This window comes from Hyperolius riggenbachi, chromosome 3 (genome assembly GCF_040937935.1).
Source record: "Hyperolius riggenbachi isolate aHypRig1 chromosome 3, aHypRig1.pri, whole genome shotgun sequence".
NCBI classification, from domain to species: Eukaryota; Metazoa; Chordata; class Amphibia; order Anura; family Hyperoliidae; genus Hyperolius; species Hyperolius riggenbachi.
This window is the reverse complement of record NC_090648.1, coordinates 277,185,917-277,203,670: the sequence shown is the minus strand read 5'-3', so window position 1 is coordinate 277,203,670 and position 17,754 is coordinate 277,185,917. Positions and strand designations below refer to the sequence as shown.

The window sequence follows — 17,754 nt, the reverse complement described above, 5'->3', positions numbered from 1 at the left end:
CTTGAAGAGTTCTCTGGCATTTTAATGGTCCCTCTCCATTACAGTATATAGATTCCCATGGCCATGGTTGTCCCCCATCTCCCTTAAAGAGACACTGAAGCGAAATGTATTAATATATAATGAATTGTATGTGTAGTACTAATAATTACTAGAACATTAGTAGCAAAGAAAATAGTGTTATATAGTGTTTTTTATAACCTTAAATCATTCTCTAATATTTGCAGTTTTCAACACTACTCAGCATTCTAAATTATTTTACATAGCAGGCCAGTGAACTTTTGACCTCTCCTCTGGAGAGAAAAAGAAAATATAGTGACTGACAGTTGAGATAACAAGCTTCAGAAGACAGAGCTCTCTTCTACTTTAAAAGTCATGGAGCTCAATGGCTCTTTTGCATAGATAACTGGAGTTTAACTTTTCCTGTGCTGGAAACCATATTAGACTTATGTCTCTGCTCCTAATGTTTTATTTCTTAGCTGTACTACACATACAAATCATAAGCTTATAAACATTTTTCGCTTCAGTGCCTCTTTAAAAACATTTCCCCGGTCATCTAGTGGTCAACACTTCCCTTATAAACTTTCATAGTAGTCTAGTGGTTCCCCCTCCCTTATAAAGAGCTCTCTGGTGGACTAGTGCAACCCCCCCCCCCCCAATCTTCTAGTCTGCCCTGGTAATTTGTGGTCCCCTTATATTTTATAGACTGGCAGTCTAGCGGTTTTACCTAATTACCTATCTGTGTGTCGCCCTCATCATAGCTTATGAGCATGTTCAGACAATCGCATTGTTTGTGTAGTCTAGTGGTCCTTCCTATCCCTCTCACTCTTAGGCCTCTTGCACACTGCATACATTTCCGATTCCGCTTTTTAATCTGTTTTTACATCCGATTCAGATTCAGATTTTTAATCTTTACTGTATGCTGCGTTTTTTGATCCGTTTTTCTGTTGAATGTATTCAGGGAAAATCGGAATCGGAAAACGGATTTGCAGTGTGCAGGGAGCCTTAAACACATTTCTCTGGAAGTCTAGTGGTCCCCCCTCCCTTACACATATCTCCCATGTGCCACCCCCAATAAAAAAAATACATTTTCCTGGTGATTTTTGCACTTCCTCTAGAAGCAGACATTGCAAAGAAGCGAGTCCAGTAGTTCTCACTGAGACATCTGCACCTGCTGACAGGTCGATTGGCCTACTTGTTCTGGGCAAGTTGCTCTAGCTTTTTCAGGTTTGAAAGGGGCGTTCTCCAAACTACAGGTTTTAGCTTTTTATTTCATGTGGTTCAAATTGTGGCTTAGTCTAGTGTTTGTACCTAGCCATTCATAGTTGCCTTTAGCTGTGTGCTATGGGTGTGTGCTATTGGTTATCATGGTCGACTCCACTTGTATTTATTTGGAAGTTGTCCTTGGCTTTTTGTCTACCATGCTCCCTAGCCGCCTGCATTTTATGGGGTCCATTTTACTCTTGTGACTGCATCCAGGGGGACCTACAATTTCCTGATAATTTGTCAGATGATCATCAAAGATCTTGGGGATTGTCTTATAATGTTTACTTTCATGGTAATTGCATGCATCTTTCCATCTGATCTCCATAGGCAATTCTTTCCTGTACTTTTCTCTGGACTATATTCAATATACAGTAGAAGCCGTGATAATACCAAACAGCAGAGCAGCGCTACTATACATTTAATTAGGCCTTATGACTGATTGCAGTGAAGGCATTTTTGTTATCAGTTAAAAGTAAAAGCAGTTTTGAAAAATCACTCATTTAATTATGATCATTTATAAGGGGAACCAAGAAATGTGTCCAGGCTGTTTTGGAATTTCTTTGTAGAATAAGCAGTGTTTATCTGCTTTCACATTTGTGCTGTTTTACTTGATAATCTAATTACGGTATCCTTGTATACATGGAAAATTGCTTTTTATTACATCGTTTTTCAGTCGGAATAAAGCATCCTTTGGTTTCATTGCTGCCATCTTTGTATATCTCTGCTGTTTGTATCCTTTGCAGTCTATAAAGGCAGTAGAGATTTAATAAATTTGATTATCTTGATAATCCAGTTTGTTTAATTTTCTGCAAATCTTCAATCGATCCTTGAGGCGTCTTGATAGATTTTCTGAGCAAAGCAGCACAATAGGTTTCTCCTACATGAAGAATGGAGGGAAGGCTTGATGTTACTATTTTTAGCTCTTTCTCTTCTGTGTCTTTATCTATTAGATACCCTATTGCATTACAGCTTTTTTTCCCCTGTGAAGCAGATATTCTGTTTCATACAACTGCTAAGAGACATTTGTATTTTTTTTTCATTCTGCATTAAGCTGATGCTGTTGGTTACAGACTAAACCTCTTCTTGTCTCTGAGGGATTAATTTACTGGTGGGCAGTTAGTAAATGTAGACAAGCAAGGAATTGATTGGATGATGTGATCTCTCATCAGTGATTGGGGAATATGTCTCACAAAACAAAGCCATGTTGGTTGATCTTTGTTGCAACTACCAATACATGCAAGAAACAATACTGGCTTTAGCTGCTAACTCCCAGGCAAAAGGTAATAAAAGGCATATTCTACCCATTCATGTTTTAAGTTAAATGCTTATTTGTTTCACAAATAAGCATTTCACAGGCACGCCAGCTAATTTATGCCCAAAAGATAAGACAATTTGTTTGATTTAACATCTCATTCCACAGACGGCCCGTTTCCACTAGAGCAAATCTGCATGCGTTTCGGCATTGACATGGTTAAAATCATGTTGTACACAGCGCGAGCAATTCCGCATAGAAATGGCAACGCAACCACATTCCCGTCGAAATTGCGCCGCAGTAGTGGAAACGGGCCCTCAGTGTGATGAGGAAACATTATAACTCATTAAAACACAACTTGGTCAGGCTGCATACATGGTACAACACTTTCTGCTTCTAAATATTTCAGAAATAACTACATGTAAATCTGACCAAAGCTGTGGTTATGATATCTATCCTAAGAGCATAACATGAGCTATTAGGGGAACTGTTCACATGTAGTTATTGACCGGGTACTAGTTTTCAGCCACTTCAATATGCAGGACTTATTTATAAAGCAGTTTATAAGGAAACTTCCTGTCAAAAAAAGGTGTCATAGCAACAAGATCTCCAATCCGGTCTTGTTGTTTTCATTTTTTTTCTATAATAATGGAGCGAGAATTTCATATACACTGCTATAGGCAATTTCTAGGTGTCCTTTCTTACTTACTTTGTTTACTTATTTGAGTCAAACCCAACAAGACAATGCCTCTGATGTTGAGAGGACAGTAAGCAGTGATTTGAGGGATCCCAGTAAGGTTTCAGTTGCATGGACTGAACATACTCAGGCCAAATGGCATGTTGCGTCACTCAAATATGCCAGCAGTGAATGTGTAAAGAAATTCCTACTGTCACTGTAATAATACATGTAGCATGTTGAGGCTGCTGTGATGGTGTGCATGTAACTGAATCCTGTCACACTTGCTGATAGAGTAGAGCAGGAGTTCTGGTATAAAGCTCAAGGATTTTTGCAATGCCTCCCGCTTCCTGCATAGTGACCGAAGCCTAACTTCTCTGCTTTATTTCTTTCCCTTGTCTCTGTCAATAAGCAAGCTTTTGCTTACCTTTATCTGAACATTGTACGTTGCTTTTCAGGATGCAAACTGTCCACAGTTCTATGACCCTGAACCAGCTTTTATCCCAATGGAGACAAAAACTATCATCACATTCAGTGGAATGAATCTGGAAAATTTTCAGGTAACTGACGCTTTAGCTTATGATACCAGAGAAGTGTATTGGGTTGTGGGGTCTAGAACTATCGAAGTTGAGTACTTTATTCCATTACCAGCAGTGGGCATACGTGGTTTATCCTCCACTTTAGGGCAATGTTATATTTGGGTTTGTGCTTGTGGTATTGTCTTGTGTAACAAGTATAATTTTAATGGATGGTGCAGTTCACGTCATTGGCAACATTTGCTTGCTTCCCTTTGACGCACATTAAATACTGTACACTGTAACAGGGTTGCCAACCCAATTTCTCATTTTTCCTGGACAAAATGGTCAAAAAATCTGGACAGCCCAAATTTTGGACGGACAGGGGGCGGAGTCAGGGGCGGAGTCAGTAGCAGGCTTTTTAGGGAACTTCTTGTGAATTTCGGGAGGAAAGAAACATACTGTAGCTGGAGCAGGTGATTACTGCATACGGCTCATGTGAAACAGCCCACCTGAACTGAGAAGGCTTGTTTCCCGATAAAAGAAACATGTCCATACTATATAAATACATAATAATAATATGGTAGGACATTAGACTATGACAGGATTAGATTGTGAGCTCCTCTGAGGACAGTCAGTGACATGACTATGTACTCTGTAATGTGCTGCAGAAGATGTCAGTGCTATATAAATACATAATAATAATATGGTAGGACATTAGACTATGACTATGGTAGGGTTAGATTGTGAGCTCCTCTGAGGACAGTCAGTGACATGACTATGTACTCTGTAACGTGCTGCAGAAGATGTCAGTGCTATATAAATACATAATAATAATAATAATAATAATAATATGGTAGGACATTAGACTTTGACTATGGTAGGATTAGAGTGTGAGCTCCTCTGAGGACAGTCAGTGACATGACTATGTGCTCTGTAATGTGCTGCAGGAGATATCAGTGCTATATAAATACATAATAATAATATGGTAGGACATTAGACTATGACTATGGTAGAATTAGAGTGTGAGCTCCTCTGAGGACAGTTAGTGACATGACTATGTGCTCTGTAATGTGCTGCAGGAGATGTCAGTGCTATATAAATACATAATAATAATAATAATATGGTAGGACATTAGACTATGACTATGGTAGGATTAGATTGTGAGCTCCCCTGAGGACAGTCAGTGACATGACTATGTACTCTGTAATGTGCTGCAGGAGATGTCAGTGCTATATAAATACATAATAATAATATGGTAGGACATTAGACTATGACTATGGTAGGATTAGAGTGTGAGCTCCTCTGAGGACAGTCAGTGACATGACTATGTACTCTGTAATGTGCTGCAGAAGATGTCAGTGCTATATAAATACATAATAATAATAATATGGTAGGACATTAGACTATGACTATGGTAGGGTTAGATTGTGAGCTCCTCTGAGGACAGTCAGTGACATGACTATGTACTCTGTAACGTGCTGCAGAAGATGTCAGTGCTATATAAATACATAATAATAATATGGTAGGACATTGGACTATGACTATGGTAGGATTAAATTGTGAGCTACCCTGAGTACAGTCAGTGACATGACTATGTACTCTGTAATGTGCTGCAGGAGATGTCAGTGCTATATAAATACATAATAATAATATGGTAGGACATTAGACTTTGACTATGGTAGGATTCAGTGGCGGACACAGTCAGCAGTGGGCCCCTGTGCAAAATTGTAATTGTGGGCCCCCTATGACCAATATGGGCGTGGCTACAACCTGCGGCACGCTTAGTGGATAGAACCTGCGGCGCTATGCGCCGCGGCAAAAAAAATGGGCGTGGCAATGACCGGATGAGGGCGGAGCTAACTAACTTAAAGCGAACCCGGGGTGAGGGTTTATTTCCTTTTAAACAATACTAGTTGCCTGGCGGCCCTGCTGATCTATTTGGCTGCAGTAATAAACTGAATTACACCAGCAACAAGCATGCAGCTAATCTTCTCAGTTCTGACAATATTGTCAGAAACCCCTGACCTGCTGCATGCTTGTTCAGGGTCTATGGTTGAAAGAATAAGAGGCAGAGGACCAGCACGGCAGCCAGGCAACTGGTATTGCTTAAAAGGAGAGAAATATGGCAGCCTCAATATTATTCTCACCTCAGGTTCCCTTGAAAAGTGCAACGCAAAGACAGTGGGCCCAAGTTTTGGTGACCCTTTCCCCAGAAAATTCACATAATTGTGCAGGTTTTCTCAAGAAAATACACATATATGCCCAGAAAATACGTGCAATCATGTCGGCAGATATGCCCAGAAAATACGTGCAATCATGTCGGCAGATATGCCCAGAAAATACGTGCAATCAAGTCGGCAGATATGCTCAGAAAATACGTGCAATCAAGTCGGCAGATATGCCCAGAAAATACGTGCAAACAAGTCGGCAGATTTGCCCAGAAAATACGTGCAATCATGTCGGCAGATATGCCCAGAAAATACATGCAATCATGTCGGCAGATTTGCGAAGAAAATACATGCAATCATGTGGCAGACCTGCCCAGAACATACACCTGCTAATATAAATAAAACAAAAACACTTACTCACCTGCAGCAGACCTCCTGTCCCAGCCTCCATCCGGCACGCAGCTCCCATGGGTGGTTGGGTGGATAGGTAGCCTAGTGGGTGGGTGGGTGAGTGGGTGGGTGGGTTGGTAGCCTGGTGGGTGGGTGGGTTGGTAGCCTGGTGGGTGGGTGGGTAGGTAGCCTGGTGGGTAGGTAGCCTGGTGGGTGGGTGGGTAGGTAGCCGGGTGGGTGGGTAACTAGCCCGGTAGGTAGGTAGCCCGGTGGGTGGGTAGGTAGGTAGCCTGGTGGGTGGGTGGGTAGGTAGGTAGCCTGGTGGGTGGGTTGGTAACTAGCCCGGTAGGTAGCCGGGTGGGTGGTTAGGTAGGTAGCCTGGTGGGTGGGTAGGTAGGTAGCCTGGTGGGTGGGTTGGTAACTAGCCCGGTAGGTAGCAGGGTGGGTGGTTAGGTAGGTAGCCGGGTGGGTGGTTAGGTAGCCGGGTGGGTGGTTAGGTAGGTAGCCGGGTGGGTAGGTAGGTAGGTAGCCTGGTGGGTGCGTGGGTAGCCGGGTGGGTAGGTAGCCTGGTGGGTGGGTTGGTAACTAGCCCGGTAGGTAGCCAGGTGGGTGGTTAGGTAGGTAGCCGGGTGGGTGGTTAGGTAGGTAGCCGGGTGGGTAGGTAGGTAGGAAGCCTGGTGGGTGGGTAGCCGGGTGGGTGGGTAGGTAGGTAGCCGGGTGTGTGGTTAGGTAGGTAGCCAGGTGTGTGGTTAGGTAGGTAGCCGGGTGGGTAGGTAGGAAGCCTGGTGGGTGGGTAGGTAGCCGGGTGGGTAGGTAGGTAGCCGGGTGGGTAGGTAGGAAGCCTGGTGGGTGGGTAGGTAGCCTGGTGGGTGGGTTGGTAGCTAGCCCGGTAGGTAGCTGGGTGGGTGGTTAGGTAGGTAGCCGGGTGGGTGGTTAGGTAGGTAGCCGGGTGGGTGGTTAGGTAGGTAGCCGGGTGGGTGGGTAGGTAGGTAGGTAGCCAGGTAGCCGGGTGGGTGGGTGGGTAGGTAGCCTGGTGGGTGGGTTGGTAACTAGCCCGGTAGGTAGCCGGGTGGGTGGTTAGGTAGGTAGCCGGGTGGGTGGTTAGGTAGGTAGCCGGGTGGGTGGTTAGGTAGGTAGCCGGGTGGGTGGGTAGGTAGGTAGGTAGCCGGGTGGGTGGGTGGTTAGGTAGTTGGGTGGGTGGTTAGGTAGGAAGCCTGGTGGGTGGGTAGGTAGCCGGGTGGGTGGTTAGGTAGTTGGGTGGGTGGTTAGGTAGGAAGCCTGGTGGGTGGGTAGGTAGCCGGGTGGGTGGGTAGGTAGGTAGGTAGGAAGCCTGGTGGGTGGTTAGGTAGTCGGGTGGGTAGGTAGGAAGCCTGGTGGGTGGGTAGGTAGGTAGCCGGGTGGGTAGGTGGTTAGGTAGCCGGGTGGGTAGCTATCCGGGTGGGGGGCCCGACTCCTATCCTTCCTCCCTTCCTCCCTTCCTCACCTCGGGGGGCCCCCTCCCGATATGCGTGGCGGGAGAGCGAGCGGCAAATGCAGGAAGTCTTCAGGGCTCTCCAGGCATCCGCTAGAGGCCCAGCCGCTTAGTCTCCAATATGTCTCCAACTGGAGACATATTGGAGACTAAGCGGCTGGGCCTCTAGCGGATGCCTGGAGAGCCCTGAAGACTTCCTGCATTTGCCGCTCGCTCTCCCGCCGCGCATATCGGGAGGGGGGCCCCCCGAGGTGAGGGAGGGAGGGAGGATAGGAGTCGGGGGGGCCCCCCGGGGGAATAAAATAATAAAAAAAAAATATAAAAAAAAAAAAATACTTAATGGGCCCCTGAAGAAAACGGAACTTCAGGGGCCCTCGTGCGGCTGCACGGCCGTATGTCCGCCACTGGTAGGATTAGAGTGTGAGCTCCTCTGAGGACAGTCAGCGACATGACTATGTGCTCTGTAATGTGCTGCAGGAGATATCAGTGCTATATAAATACATAATAATAATATGGTAGGACATTAGACTATGACTATGGTAGGATTAGAGTGTGAGCTCCTCTGAGGACAGTCAGTGACATGGCTATGTACTCTATATAGCACTGACATCTTCTGCAGCACATTACAAATACGGTACATAATAATAATATGGTAGGACATTAGACTATGACTATGGTAGTATTAGATTGTGAGCTCCCCTGAGGACAGTCAGTGACATGACTATGTACTCTGTAATGTGCTGCAGGAGATGTCAGTGCTATATAAATACATAATAATAATATGGTAGGACATTAGACTATGACTATGGTAGGATTAGAGTGTGAGCTCCTCTGAGGACAGTCAGTGATACGACTATGTACTCTGTAATGTGCTGCAGAAGATGCCAGATCCTCTGGTCCCCTGCAGCGCCTAACTTTTGGTTCCGGCACTCAGCAAGTTAATAGTCACTGACTGCACCTGTGGGACCCTGTCTGGCTGCACAGGCCCAGTGGCCCATTTACCCGCTGAGTCGCTGGAACCAAAAGTCGGACACAGAGCGGCTGGAGGGAGGGGGCCAGTAAAAGCCCCAGATAAGTTACTTTGCAAAAAGAGAAAAAACCATGCACAGGATGCTGAGTATATTACTAAGGGAGTGCACCGGCCAGTACCTCTCTCTGGTCTTTTGGAACTATGTAATGTATGCCTTTTAATTTTTTCAAATAAAGCCAAAGTTTTATATAGGGATGTGCAAGGCCTCCTTTTTCTTCTTACAATTACCCCAGATAAGTTACTGTTGCTTTTTTTAGGTTCCCTTTCAAGCAGACCTTAACTCAGAACTTCCTCTATGCTCTGAAAGATAAGCAACAGCATAATAACCTTTAAAGAAAAACATTTCTTTGTTACAGCTGATACAAATCCTGCAATAAATCTGGAGTGTATCTACTTCCTGCTTTATTGGAAGCAAACATATTGTTAACATACTGTGGTTTAAAATTAGCTTATCTGCCATGGCAGTCAGGTGACACAGGGAGAGATCAAATTACAAATTGTGGACAGCATAGTGGCATAGTGGTTGCAGCGCTGGGTCCCTGGTTCCATTCCCAGCCATGGCAAAGAGTTGTATTATCTCAGTGTGACTGCGTGGGTTTCCTCCAGACACTCTGGTTTTCTCCTACACCCCAAAAACATACAGATAACTAAAAATTGGCTTCCCCTAAAATTGGCCTATTGTATTGACATACACGATGGAGGACACATAACTACAGTTGGGATTAGAGTGTGAGCTCCTCTGAGGACAGTCAGTGGCATGACTATATACTCTTTACAGTGCTGCAGAAGATGTCACGCTATAGCAATACTAAATAATAATAAATATATATACAAATGAGGAGGAATTAATAAGGCTAAATTCTCTAAATACATATGGGTGTACTTCTCCACACTTCCCTTCTGTCCTGTTCAGGTCACACAAACACTTTTAGGAATGAAAGAACTACGTTGCCCTCCTCACCTCACAGTGCAGTAGAAAGCTGAAGCTGTCCCTTCCCTCTGCATCGCCTGCTGTAAGAATACAGGCATGATGCATGAATGAACTGTGTGACCTGGTGGCCAGTGGTCACAATCAGCCAGCTATCAGACCGGAGCGAGGCGAGCCCTAATAAAACATGAGATGAGGGAAAGCTATTACAGAGCCTGCTGCTGCCATGGAGTTCAGCGAGCCTGGGACTGTCTTTTCCTTACTTGTTAGCAGGGATGGCATGTGCTCGGTCGGCTGCTGCTGATCTGCTCCTGCTCGGCTCTGCTGCGTGGCTCGGCGGCTGTGTCTGTGTGCCTGAGTGCTGTCTCTATGCTGCGACCTCAGCTCCGACCTGGCTGCCGCCCGTGTGACACTCTCCTCGCTGTCCTCCTCCACGTGACATTCCTCAGTGGGCTGGGCCGGCTCCCTGCATCTCTTACTGGGCAGCGAGTCACCGGCTCCAAAAAGAGGTTAGCTGATTGGAGGGGACACCCGGGGAGGAGAGGGCGGCTGAGGGGAGACTGAGGGAGGGGGGAAAAGAGCGCGCATAGCACAAGGCGCATGCGCAGTATAGATTTTAATAATTTATGCACTTTTGGACAGACGACTGCCCAGGAAATACGGGCAGTACGGACAGCTCTATTTTAAGAGCTTCTGTACGGACAGTCCGTCTTTTGACGGACGCTTGGCAACCCTGCACTGTAAATGGAAGCACACAAAGTAGAATTTCACTTTTGCTGAGAAGGGAAAATCCATCCCCTCAGACCAAATCTATACAGTACAATGATAAACCTCTCAGATTAGAGTTATGAGCAGAAACCAGCAACTTAGTGTTGCTAGCAGCCAAGTGCCTGACCTGCGTGCAAGATAGCATAATACTCAAGATTTAGGAAGAGTTTAGTGCGTCCTGCTCTGTGCAGAAAATAATTTATGCAGGAAGAGGGAGCTTTAAGGTTCCCTTTAAAAGGAAGGAAATATGGCAGTCTATATTCTTTTCACTTCAGTTGTCATTTAAAGTGAACCTCCGGACTGAAAATCGACTCAGCATCACTGAAAAGGCTTGGTGTTTCTTTAACAGTTTCACAGCGTCAGAACTTTGTTTCATTTATACAAGCCTCATTTTTAGCTGCACAGAAGAAAACTGCCCGGGCTTTTTTCCCCTGATGCTGTGCAAAGCATGATGGGATCTCTGCTGCTGTTCTTCTCTTTCTGCTGTTTTGGTGCAATTTTTTTTTTTTTACATTTTGAGTTTGACATTTGAAGCCTAGCGTGTGCAACTGGGAGGGGTGATCAGGACACAGGACAGTTGGAACTGTGTCTCCTGCTCCTTGTCACCTCCTTTCAACCAAAAAGATGGCTGTCCCATGACAAAGATGGCAGCCCCCATGAATCATAAACATTTGCCTGTTCTTTTAAAACAGGGTGGGTAAGAGATTATATTATCTATCTATTCTAATTAACATAACTAATGTAACTTGATGACAGTATGTTTGTTTAGGCTGAAGTTCCCCTTTAACTGAGAGAGATATGGATCTTTCCTTTTAAAAAATACCAGTTGCCTAGCAGTCCTGCAGTTCTCTTTGGATGCAGTAGTGCCTGAATCACACACCTGAAACAAGAATGCAGCTAATCCAGTCTGACTTCAGTCAGAGCACCTGAACTGCATGCTTGTTGGGGGGCTGTGGCTAAAAGTATCAGAGACTTGGGATTAACAGGAGAGTCAGGCAACTGGTATTAATTTAAAAGGAAAAATCCATATCCTTCCCAGTTTAGGTTCCCTTTAGACAATACTAGCTGCCTGGCAGCCCTGCTGGTCTATTTGTCTGCAGCTGTGTTTTAAAAACACCAGAAACAAGCATGCAGCTCATCTTATCAGATCTGACAATGTCAGAAACACCTGATCTGCATATGCTTGTTCAGGTTCTATAGCTAAGAGTATTACAAGCAGAGGATCAGCAGGACAGCCAGGCAATATGTATTGGTTAAGAGGAAATAAATATGGCAGCCTTCATAGCCCTCTTGCTTCAGTTATCCTTTAAGTGAATACTCCGGAGTACAGGTGAAATGATTTAATAGTTGGTGGAGGGCTGTATGTGCAGGATGTATAACCTTACTCATTTATTATTTCCTCCATTAATTAGTACTTAGTAAATAAATAACCAGCCACTCCTGTTAGTGCCACAGGCTGTGATACAAAGCTTGGAGTGAGGCTGCATACGCCTGCACACAGTGATGGAACTACAATCCATGAGGCCCCCCTTCCCCCAATGTTCACACCCCTTCCCTTGCCATCCCTTAGGGCCCTTTTCCACTAGCAATCGCTAGCATTCACGCTGAACGCTAGCGATTGCTGAATCGCAATTACCGCCGATTCCCCGACGTTCTCGGCCGCGATTTTGCTATGCTATGCACTGCATAGCAAAATCGCGGCAAAAGTCGCTCCGCTGCGCGATCGCGATCAAGTAAAAAACGAATCGCGGTAGTGGAAATTACCTACCGCGATTCCTATGTTAAAAAGCAAACCGTAGCGATTGTAAAATCGCTAGCGGTTTGCATTTTTGCGATTCAGCCAGCGCAAACGCGCTGGTGGAAAAGGGCCCTTAGTGCCCCTTACAGCCTTGGGGCCCATCTCACAAGGTCAAACATCTTACAAGGGTCATAAAACAACTATGGCTATCATAATCTTCTCACCCATAACAAATGTAGCTACAAAAACATCTGATCTGAAGTCTTGTCCCCTGTATTGGAGGAAGGGAAGGTTAGTAGATGGGGGCCCCTACTGCCCTGGTCCCCCAGTGATCGCAGGTGCTGCTCCCTTCTAGTTACGCCCCTGCCTGCACATGTGACTAGCACTGTGCTGTTAGTAGGCATTCTCACCTGTATTCTTGGATTGCATGTAGAGGCATGTCAGTGCACTTACGGTAAATATATTTGTAGAAACCGTTTGTAAAAGCATTAAATATAACTCACTGTATGAATAAGCTAGTGGCTAGTGTCTTGCTGTATGCTTCATAAATGTTCACAATTTCATTAATCTCTATTAGACAATCTAATAACAATTGTCTGTTTTTATACTTTGCATGTTTATCTTTTCAGATATTGTCATATTCATGTTTTTGTTTTTACATACAGGATGAATCTTTCATTGCTGGTAATGATAATTCCAGTAGTAGGCTGAGATTCAGGGAAACTGTGATAAAGCAAAATGACAACAAGTTCTCACTCTCCCTTCGAGCGGTATGTATAAGGTTCATTTTTCATTGTCCCTTTGGTGCATTCACGCCACATAATTTTCAGGCTTTTAACACGTCTAATGCTGGGCATGCCCTATACAGTTTGTATTAGGTCAGGTAAACCAGGTCTCCCAGATATGGGTTGTTTACCTGGGCTACCACTTTACATCAGTAAATGAGACAAGAATTTACAGTCACATTGCTGCAGCTCCTATCTTTGTATTGCCTGATGTAGTACAAAGCTATGGAAACATCAGTCATGTACTGTTCCCATATGTGGCTCCCCAGCACTCCCACCTGCATCCATCATACAATGAGCTGGCAAGTCCAATACATACATTGAAATAGCAATTGTGAATGCCATTGTTTTAATATATTTTCATTCTATGTGTATATTGAACCTATTGTCTTAACATATGTCAGGTGTTGAGCAGGACCAACTATAGTCAAAATGCAGTTCTGTGAAGAAGGTGGTTGAAACCATCTATGACAAAACACTTTAACCTTGGCACGGTGCCAGTTTTAATTTAGGCTAATGTCAATTCACAGCATGCCATGCCAGCATCTTCCTGCACCCAGTCACTGTAATGCTGGATACACACCATGCGTTTCCGCGTTCGATGCGTCCATCGATACGCGTCGATTCGATTATTTCCGACATGTCCGATTCAAGCTTCGATGGATCGTTAGGTCGATTTGCCATACTTTACATGGCAATCGACCTAAAAATCATCGAAATTCGTTCGGAAATGCTCGGAAATAATCGAATCGACGCGTATCGACGGACGCATTCGACGCAGAAACTCATGGTGTGTATCCAGCATAATATGTTTAGGACCTTTCTGAGAGATTGCCTGTACCATCCCCTTTTCAGTGGGAACAATAGGGTGGTGCATAGATGTTGTAAATGCATAGCTCTTCATAGGTGCTTCTAGTCATGTCCTCAACATTTCAAGACCAGTTTATTAGCAGAAGCATTATTTTAAACAAAACAGTAACATTTGAATGTTCTAGATCTGTGCAGGAGATGAACTTTAAGTGCTCCACAGGAACTGTCTACAATGACTAACAAGCATAATGATGTATATGAGATTAAACAGTCATGTTTCTTTGTCTCCTAGTTTTCGGTGCAAGATACAGAAAATGTTCCTCTGGATATATATGTTAAAGTGAATGATAAGAAAGTTGACAGCAAACTGAATGGTATGACTTTTTAGTACCATTTATACATTATTATTCCTAATCATTTAACTAGTACCTATTTGTATTTTTCGGAAAAGGTGAAGTACAGTATTGCTTTTAGGCTAGTTTAGTTTACTTTTCCCCCATACCTGTTTTTTGCTCTCTTTTTTTTTTTCTTTAAGACCTGTTTTTACACATAAATACCGTATTTAATGCAAGCAGCATCCGCATTAATTTTCAGTCTATACTCTTTGTTTGGATATCTGATGAGAGAAGCCACACATAAGAACTATTTCCTTTTTGTCTGTGTTGTCTGCATTCAGTGCAGTTGGAACTACAGCTGTAATTTCACACTGTAGCTCCAACTACTGACAGCGTCTGTTTTTTTATGAAATAACCATAAGTACTTTTTGCCACTAACACTCCTTTTCCTCTTGGAGACTTGCTCCTCCTAGAAACAGAATGAATGAGCACTATTCTGTAAATTAAACCGATTTAGTGCCCATTCACTGCTAATGCTGCCTGTATCTAGGCGGGACAATATCTCCCCTGGGGATGAGCCTTCTGCTGGGCAGGAGTGGAATACTCTCTGGGGTTGCCAGGGTTGTGCTACCCAGGCAGCCTAGCCTTCAGTATGCCTCTGACCAGTCTGCTAGGACTCCCCAGACAGAGCTGTTAAACTAGGTAATTTAACAAATATAAAAACCTCCTCACGCATTTGTGTTGTGTTGCATAGATGAGCCAAGTTTCGCTCATCTGCAAAACTTGGCTCATGTCTGCCTGTTTACAAGAAATATCTGTATTCCAAATTCTGTATTAATAGAAAAGATTAGCAGGGAACATGGCAGGGAAGATGGCGTGAGTTTAATTACCTTATGCAATAAAAACACTTCTCTGTGTCGTTATTAACTTATCTGATTGCCTTCACATTCCTCTATGTAGTGAACATTCAGATTTAATCAGACACATTTCATAGCTAAAATTCAGATTGTATTTATTAGATTAAAAATTATATACCTTATATAGTCGACTACAAGTCTAGTAATTTAGGTCCGACTCGCTGTAAAAGTATAGAGGTTAACTTGTACACGAGTCTGACCTAAATTTCTGACTCAGCCTAGAGAGTGGGGGGTGCACCTATCTCTCAACCTTAGCGGAGTGAGCCGCAGCAACCAGCATGTTTTATAACCCATCTCTCACCCTCGCCTTGTGCTTGGAAAAGCACAGCTTTGTATAGCTTACTTTTAATATGAGATTTAAGAGGCATCCATTACCAACCAATAGTTGTAACGCTAAGCACACTGAATAATGTGTGTACTGTTGGTAACAGTCCCATTTGCATTAATTTGCCCAGTGGTAAGGGATACTATCTTGATAAAGGAAATAGAATGAAAGCACAGGGCTTATGCTGGGTTTACACCATACAATTTTCTGTTAGATTCTTCTGTTAGATTCTTCTGTTAGATTCTTCTGTTAGATTTTCTGTTATGCAGGGAATACACGATTAGATAGTTTCCTATCAATCGAGCCGCTGATGGCTCGATTGATAATTTCTGAAAGGTCCGATCAGTGAGGCGCTCGATTCTCCCGCTCGATACCTGCAGGCGGACAATGGGAAGAACACGTGCGGAAGATAAGGAGCGCCCGCGGGGACGAGCGGGGATCGATCCAGGCGCCGGTGGGGACGAGCGGGGATGCGCCGGGATCGAGTCAGCGGCTCGTTCCGACACATAAATCTAAAGGGGCCCATACACCTAACGATTTTCCCGCCGATATACAGCCGTTTCGATCACAGTGATCGAAACGGCTGTGAAATCGCCGCACACACCGCTGACAGAACGATGGATTTCCGGCCGAAATCCATCGTTCCTGTCGACTCCCGTCGATCCATCCGTGCGGAAGATTTTTTTTGAGCGCCGGCGGGTCAGGAGTGTGTCGATAGCGGCGTTCGAATGCCCGATGACCGACGCAATACAGCGGGTATACATTACCTGTTCCGTCGGTGCGAGTCCCACCGTCACCGCTGCTCCGTCTCTGCGCTGGTCTGGTCTCCGGAATGCTTCACTTCTTACTGCCCAGCAGGAAGTTTAAACAGTACAGCGACCTCTACTGTTTAAACTTCCTGCCGGGCAGGAAGAAGTGAAGCATTCCGGAGACCAGACCAGCGCGGAGACGGATCAGCGGGACTCGCGCCGGCGGAACAGGTAATGTATGCGGGGTGGGGAGCGGCGGCAGCACCACCACCACAGATTGTGAACAGTTTCAGGCTGAAATCGGTTCACAATCTGTTTGCAGTAAAGGTAGCCATACGATCCCTCTCTGATCAGATTCGATCAGAGAGGGATCTATCTGTTGGTCGAATCTGATGGCAAATCGACCAGTGTATGGCCACCATTATGGCAAATGGACCACTGTGTATTCCCAGCATTAGAAAGCATAATTAGATTATTTTCTGTAGAGAATGGTCATTCTCTCTGGTGCATTGTCTTCTGTTTATCTCCTGCTGAGTAGAACAATGCCTAACTGCTCGGCAGATAGATTGTAAGATAGATACATTTCCAACATGTTGAACTTTATCTATCTGGCAGGTAAATCTAACAGAAAATTGTATGGTGTAAACCCAGCATTAAAGTCCTGGCCACAACAATTAACATGAAAGGGTAGGGGAAAGATACTGGGCTGCAGTACTTACTAAGGAGGTGGTGTGGATAATTGCTGCACAGGGGGTTTGAAGGAGTCATTGGCTGGACTGAAGGGCCAGAAAGAGTTAATGGCTGCAATACTTAAAGGTGACCATACATTAGAACGATTATGGGCCGAGTCCACCAAGAGACAAATTTATCTCTAATCGAATCTGATTAGAGATAAATTTGTCTCTAGTCGAATCTGCCTATACACTACAGGCCGATTCCCATCCGATTTCAGCATGAAATCATCAGAGAATCGGCTGAGCCACCACGCCGCTGCCCCCAAAATGTATAAATGTATGTAGTGTAGTGCATTTATACATTACCTGTCCTGTAGCAGCTTCCACACTGTGTCCGTCCATCTCGTCGAGTAACAGCTGCATACACGCTAGCGGCGCATAGCGTCTGACGTCAGATGCTATGCGCCTCCGGCGTGTATGCGGAACCCGGCGAGATGGACGGAAACTGTGTGGAGGCTGACACCGCACAGGTAATGTATAAATGCTCTACACTACATACATTTATACATTGCAGCGGCGGGGGTTTCGTCGTCTCGTGGCTCGTTTGCAATTCGGCTGCCGTACCGCCGCGCACCCGACCAACCAACTTCGGCCCGACATCTTCCAGCGTGCGCAACCATTTACTTTCCCGAAATTGGTTGCTTTGTCGGTCGGGCATGCACTTGGCAGCACCAATTTTCATCCAATTTGATTATAATAATCGAATTGGATGGTCGATTGGTTGGTCGGGTTGTGTTTGGCCCCATTTATGCAGTACGGTTATTAACCCCTCCTGGTCCCTAAGTGCAGGCATTAACTTTACTGGATAGACTTCTACTGGAGTTAATTAAAAGAAAGTCCAGATTGAGCAAAAAAGAAGAAGGAGGTGCACAAGGTCCCTGTAATGGGTTACTCCGG

At 44.6% G+C, this 17,754-nt stretch overlaps 1 protein-coding gene across 1 annotated transcript in view; it reads left to right on the top strand.

Annotated features, from left to right (window-relative positions):
- PLXNB2 (plexin B2) overlaps window positions 1–17,754 on the top strand; it is a 324,368-nt gene that overhangs the window by 223,120 nt on the left and 83,494 nt on the right. The window contains exons 12-14 of the mRNA XM_068273635.1: window positions 3,650–3,751; window positions 12,868–12,972; window positions 14,090–14,171. Coding sequence (XP_068129736.1) covers window positions 3,650–3,751; window positions 12,868–12,972; window positions 14,090–14,171 — 289 coding nt within the window. The remainder of the gene's footprint in view (window positions 1–3,649; window positions 3,752–12,867; window positions 12,973–14,089; window positions 14,172–17,754) is intronic.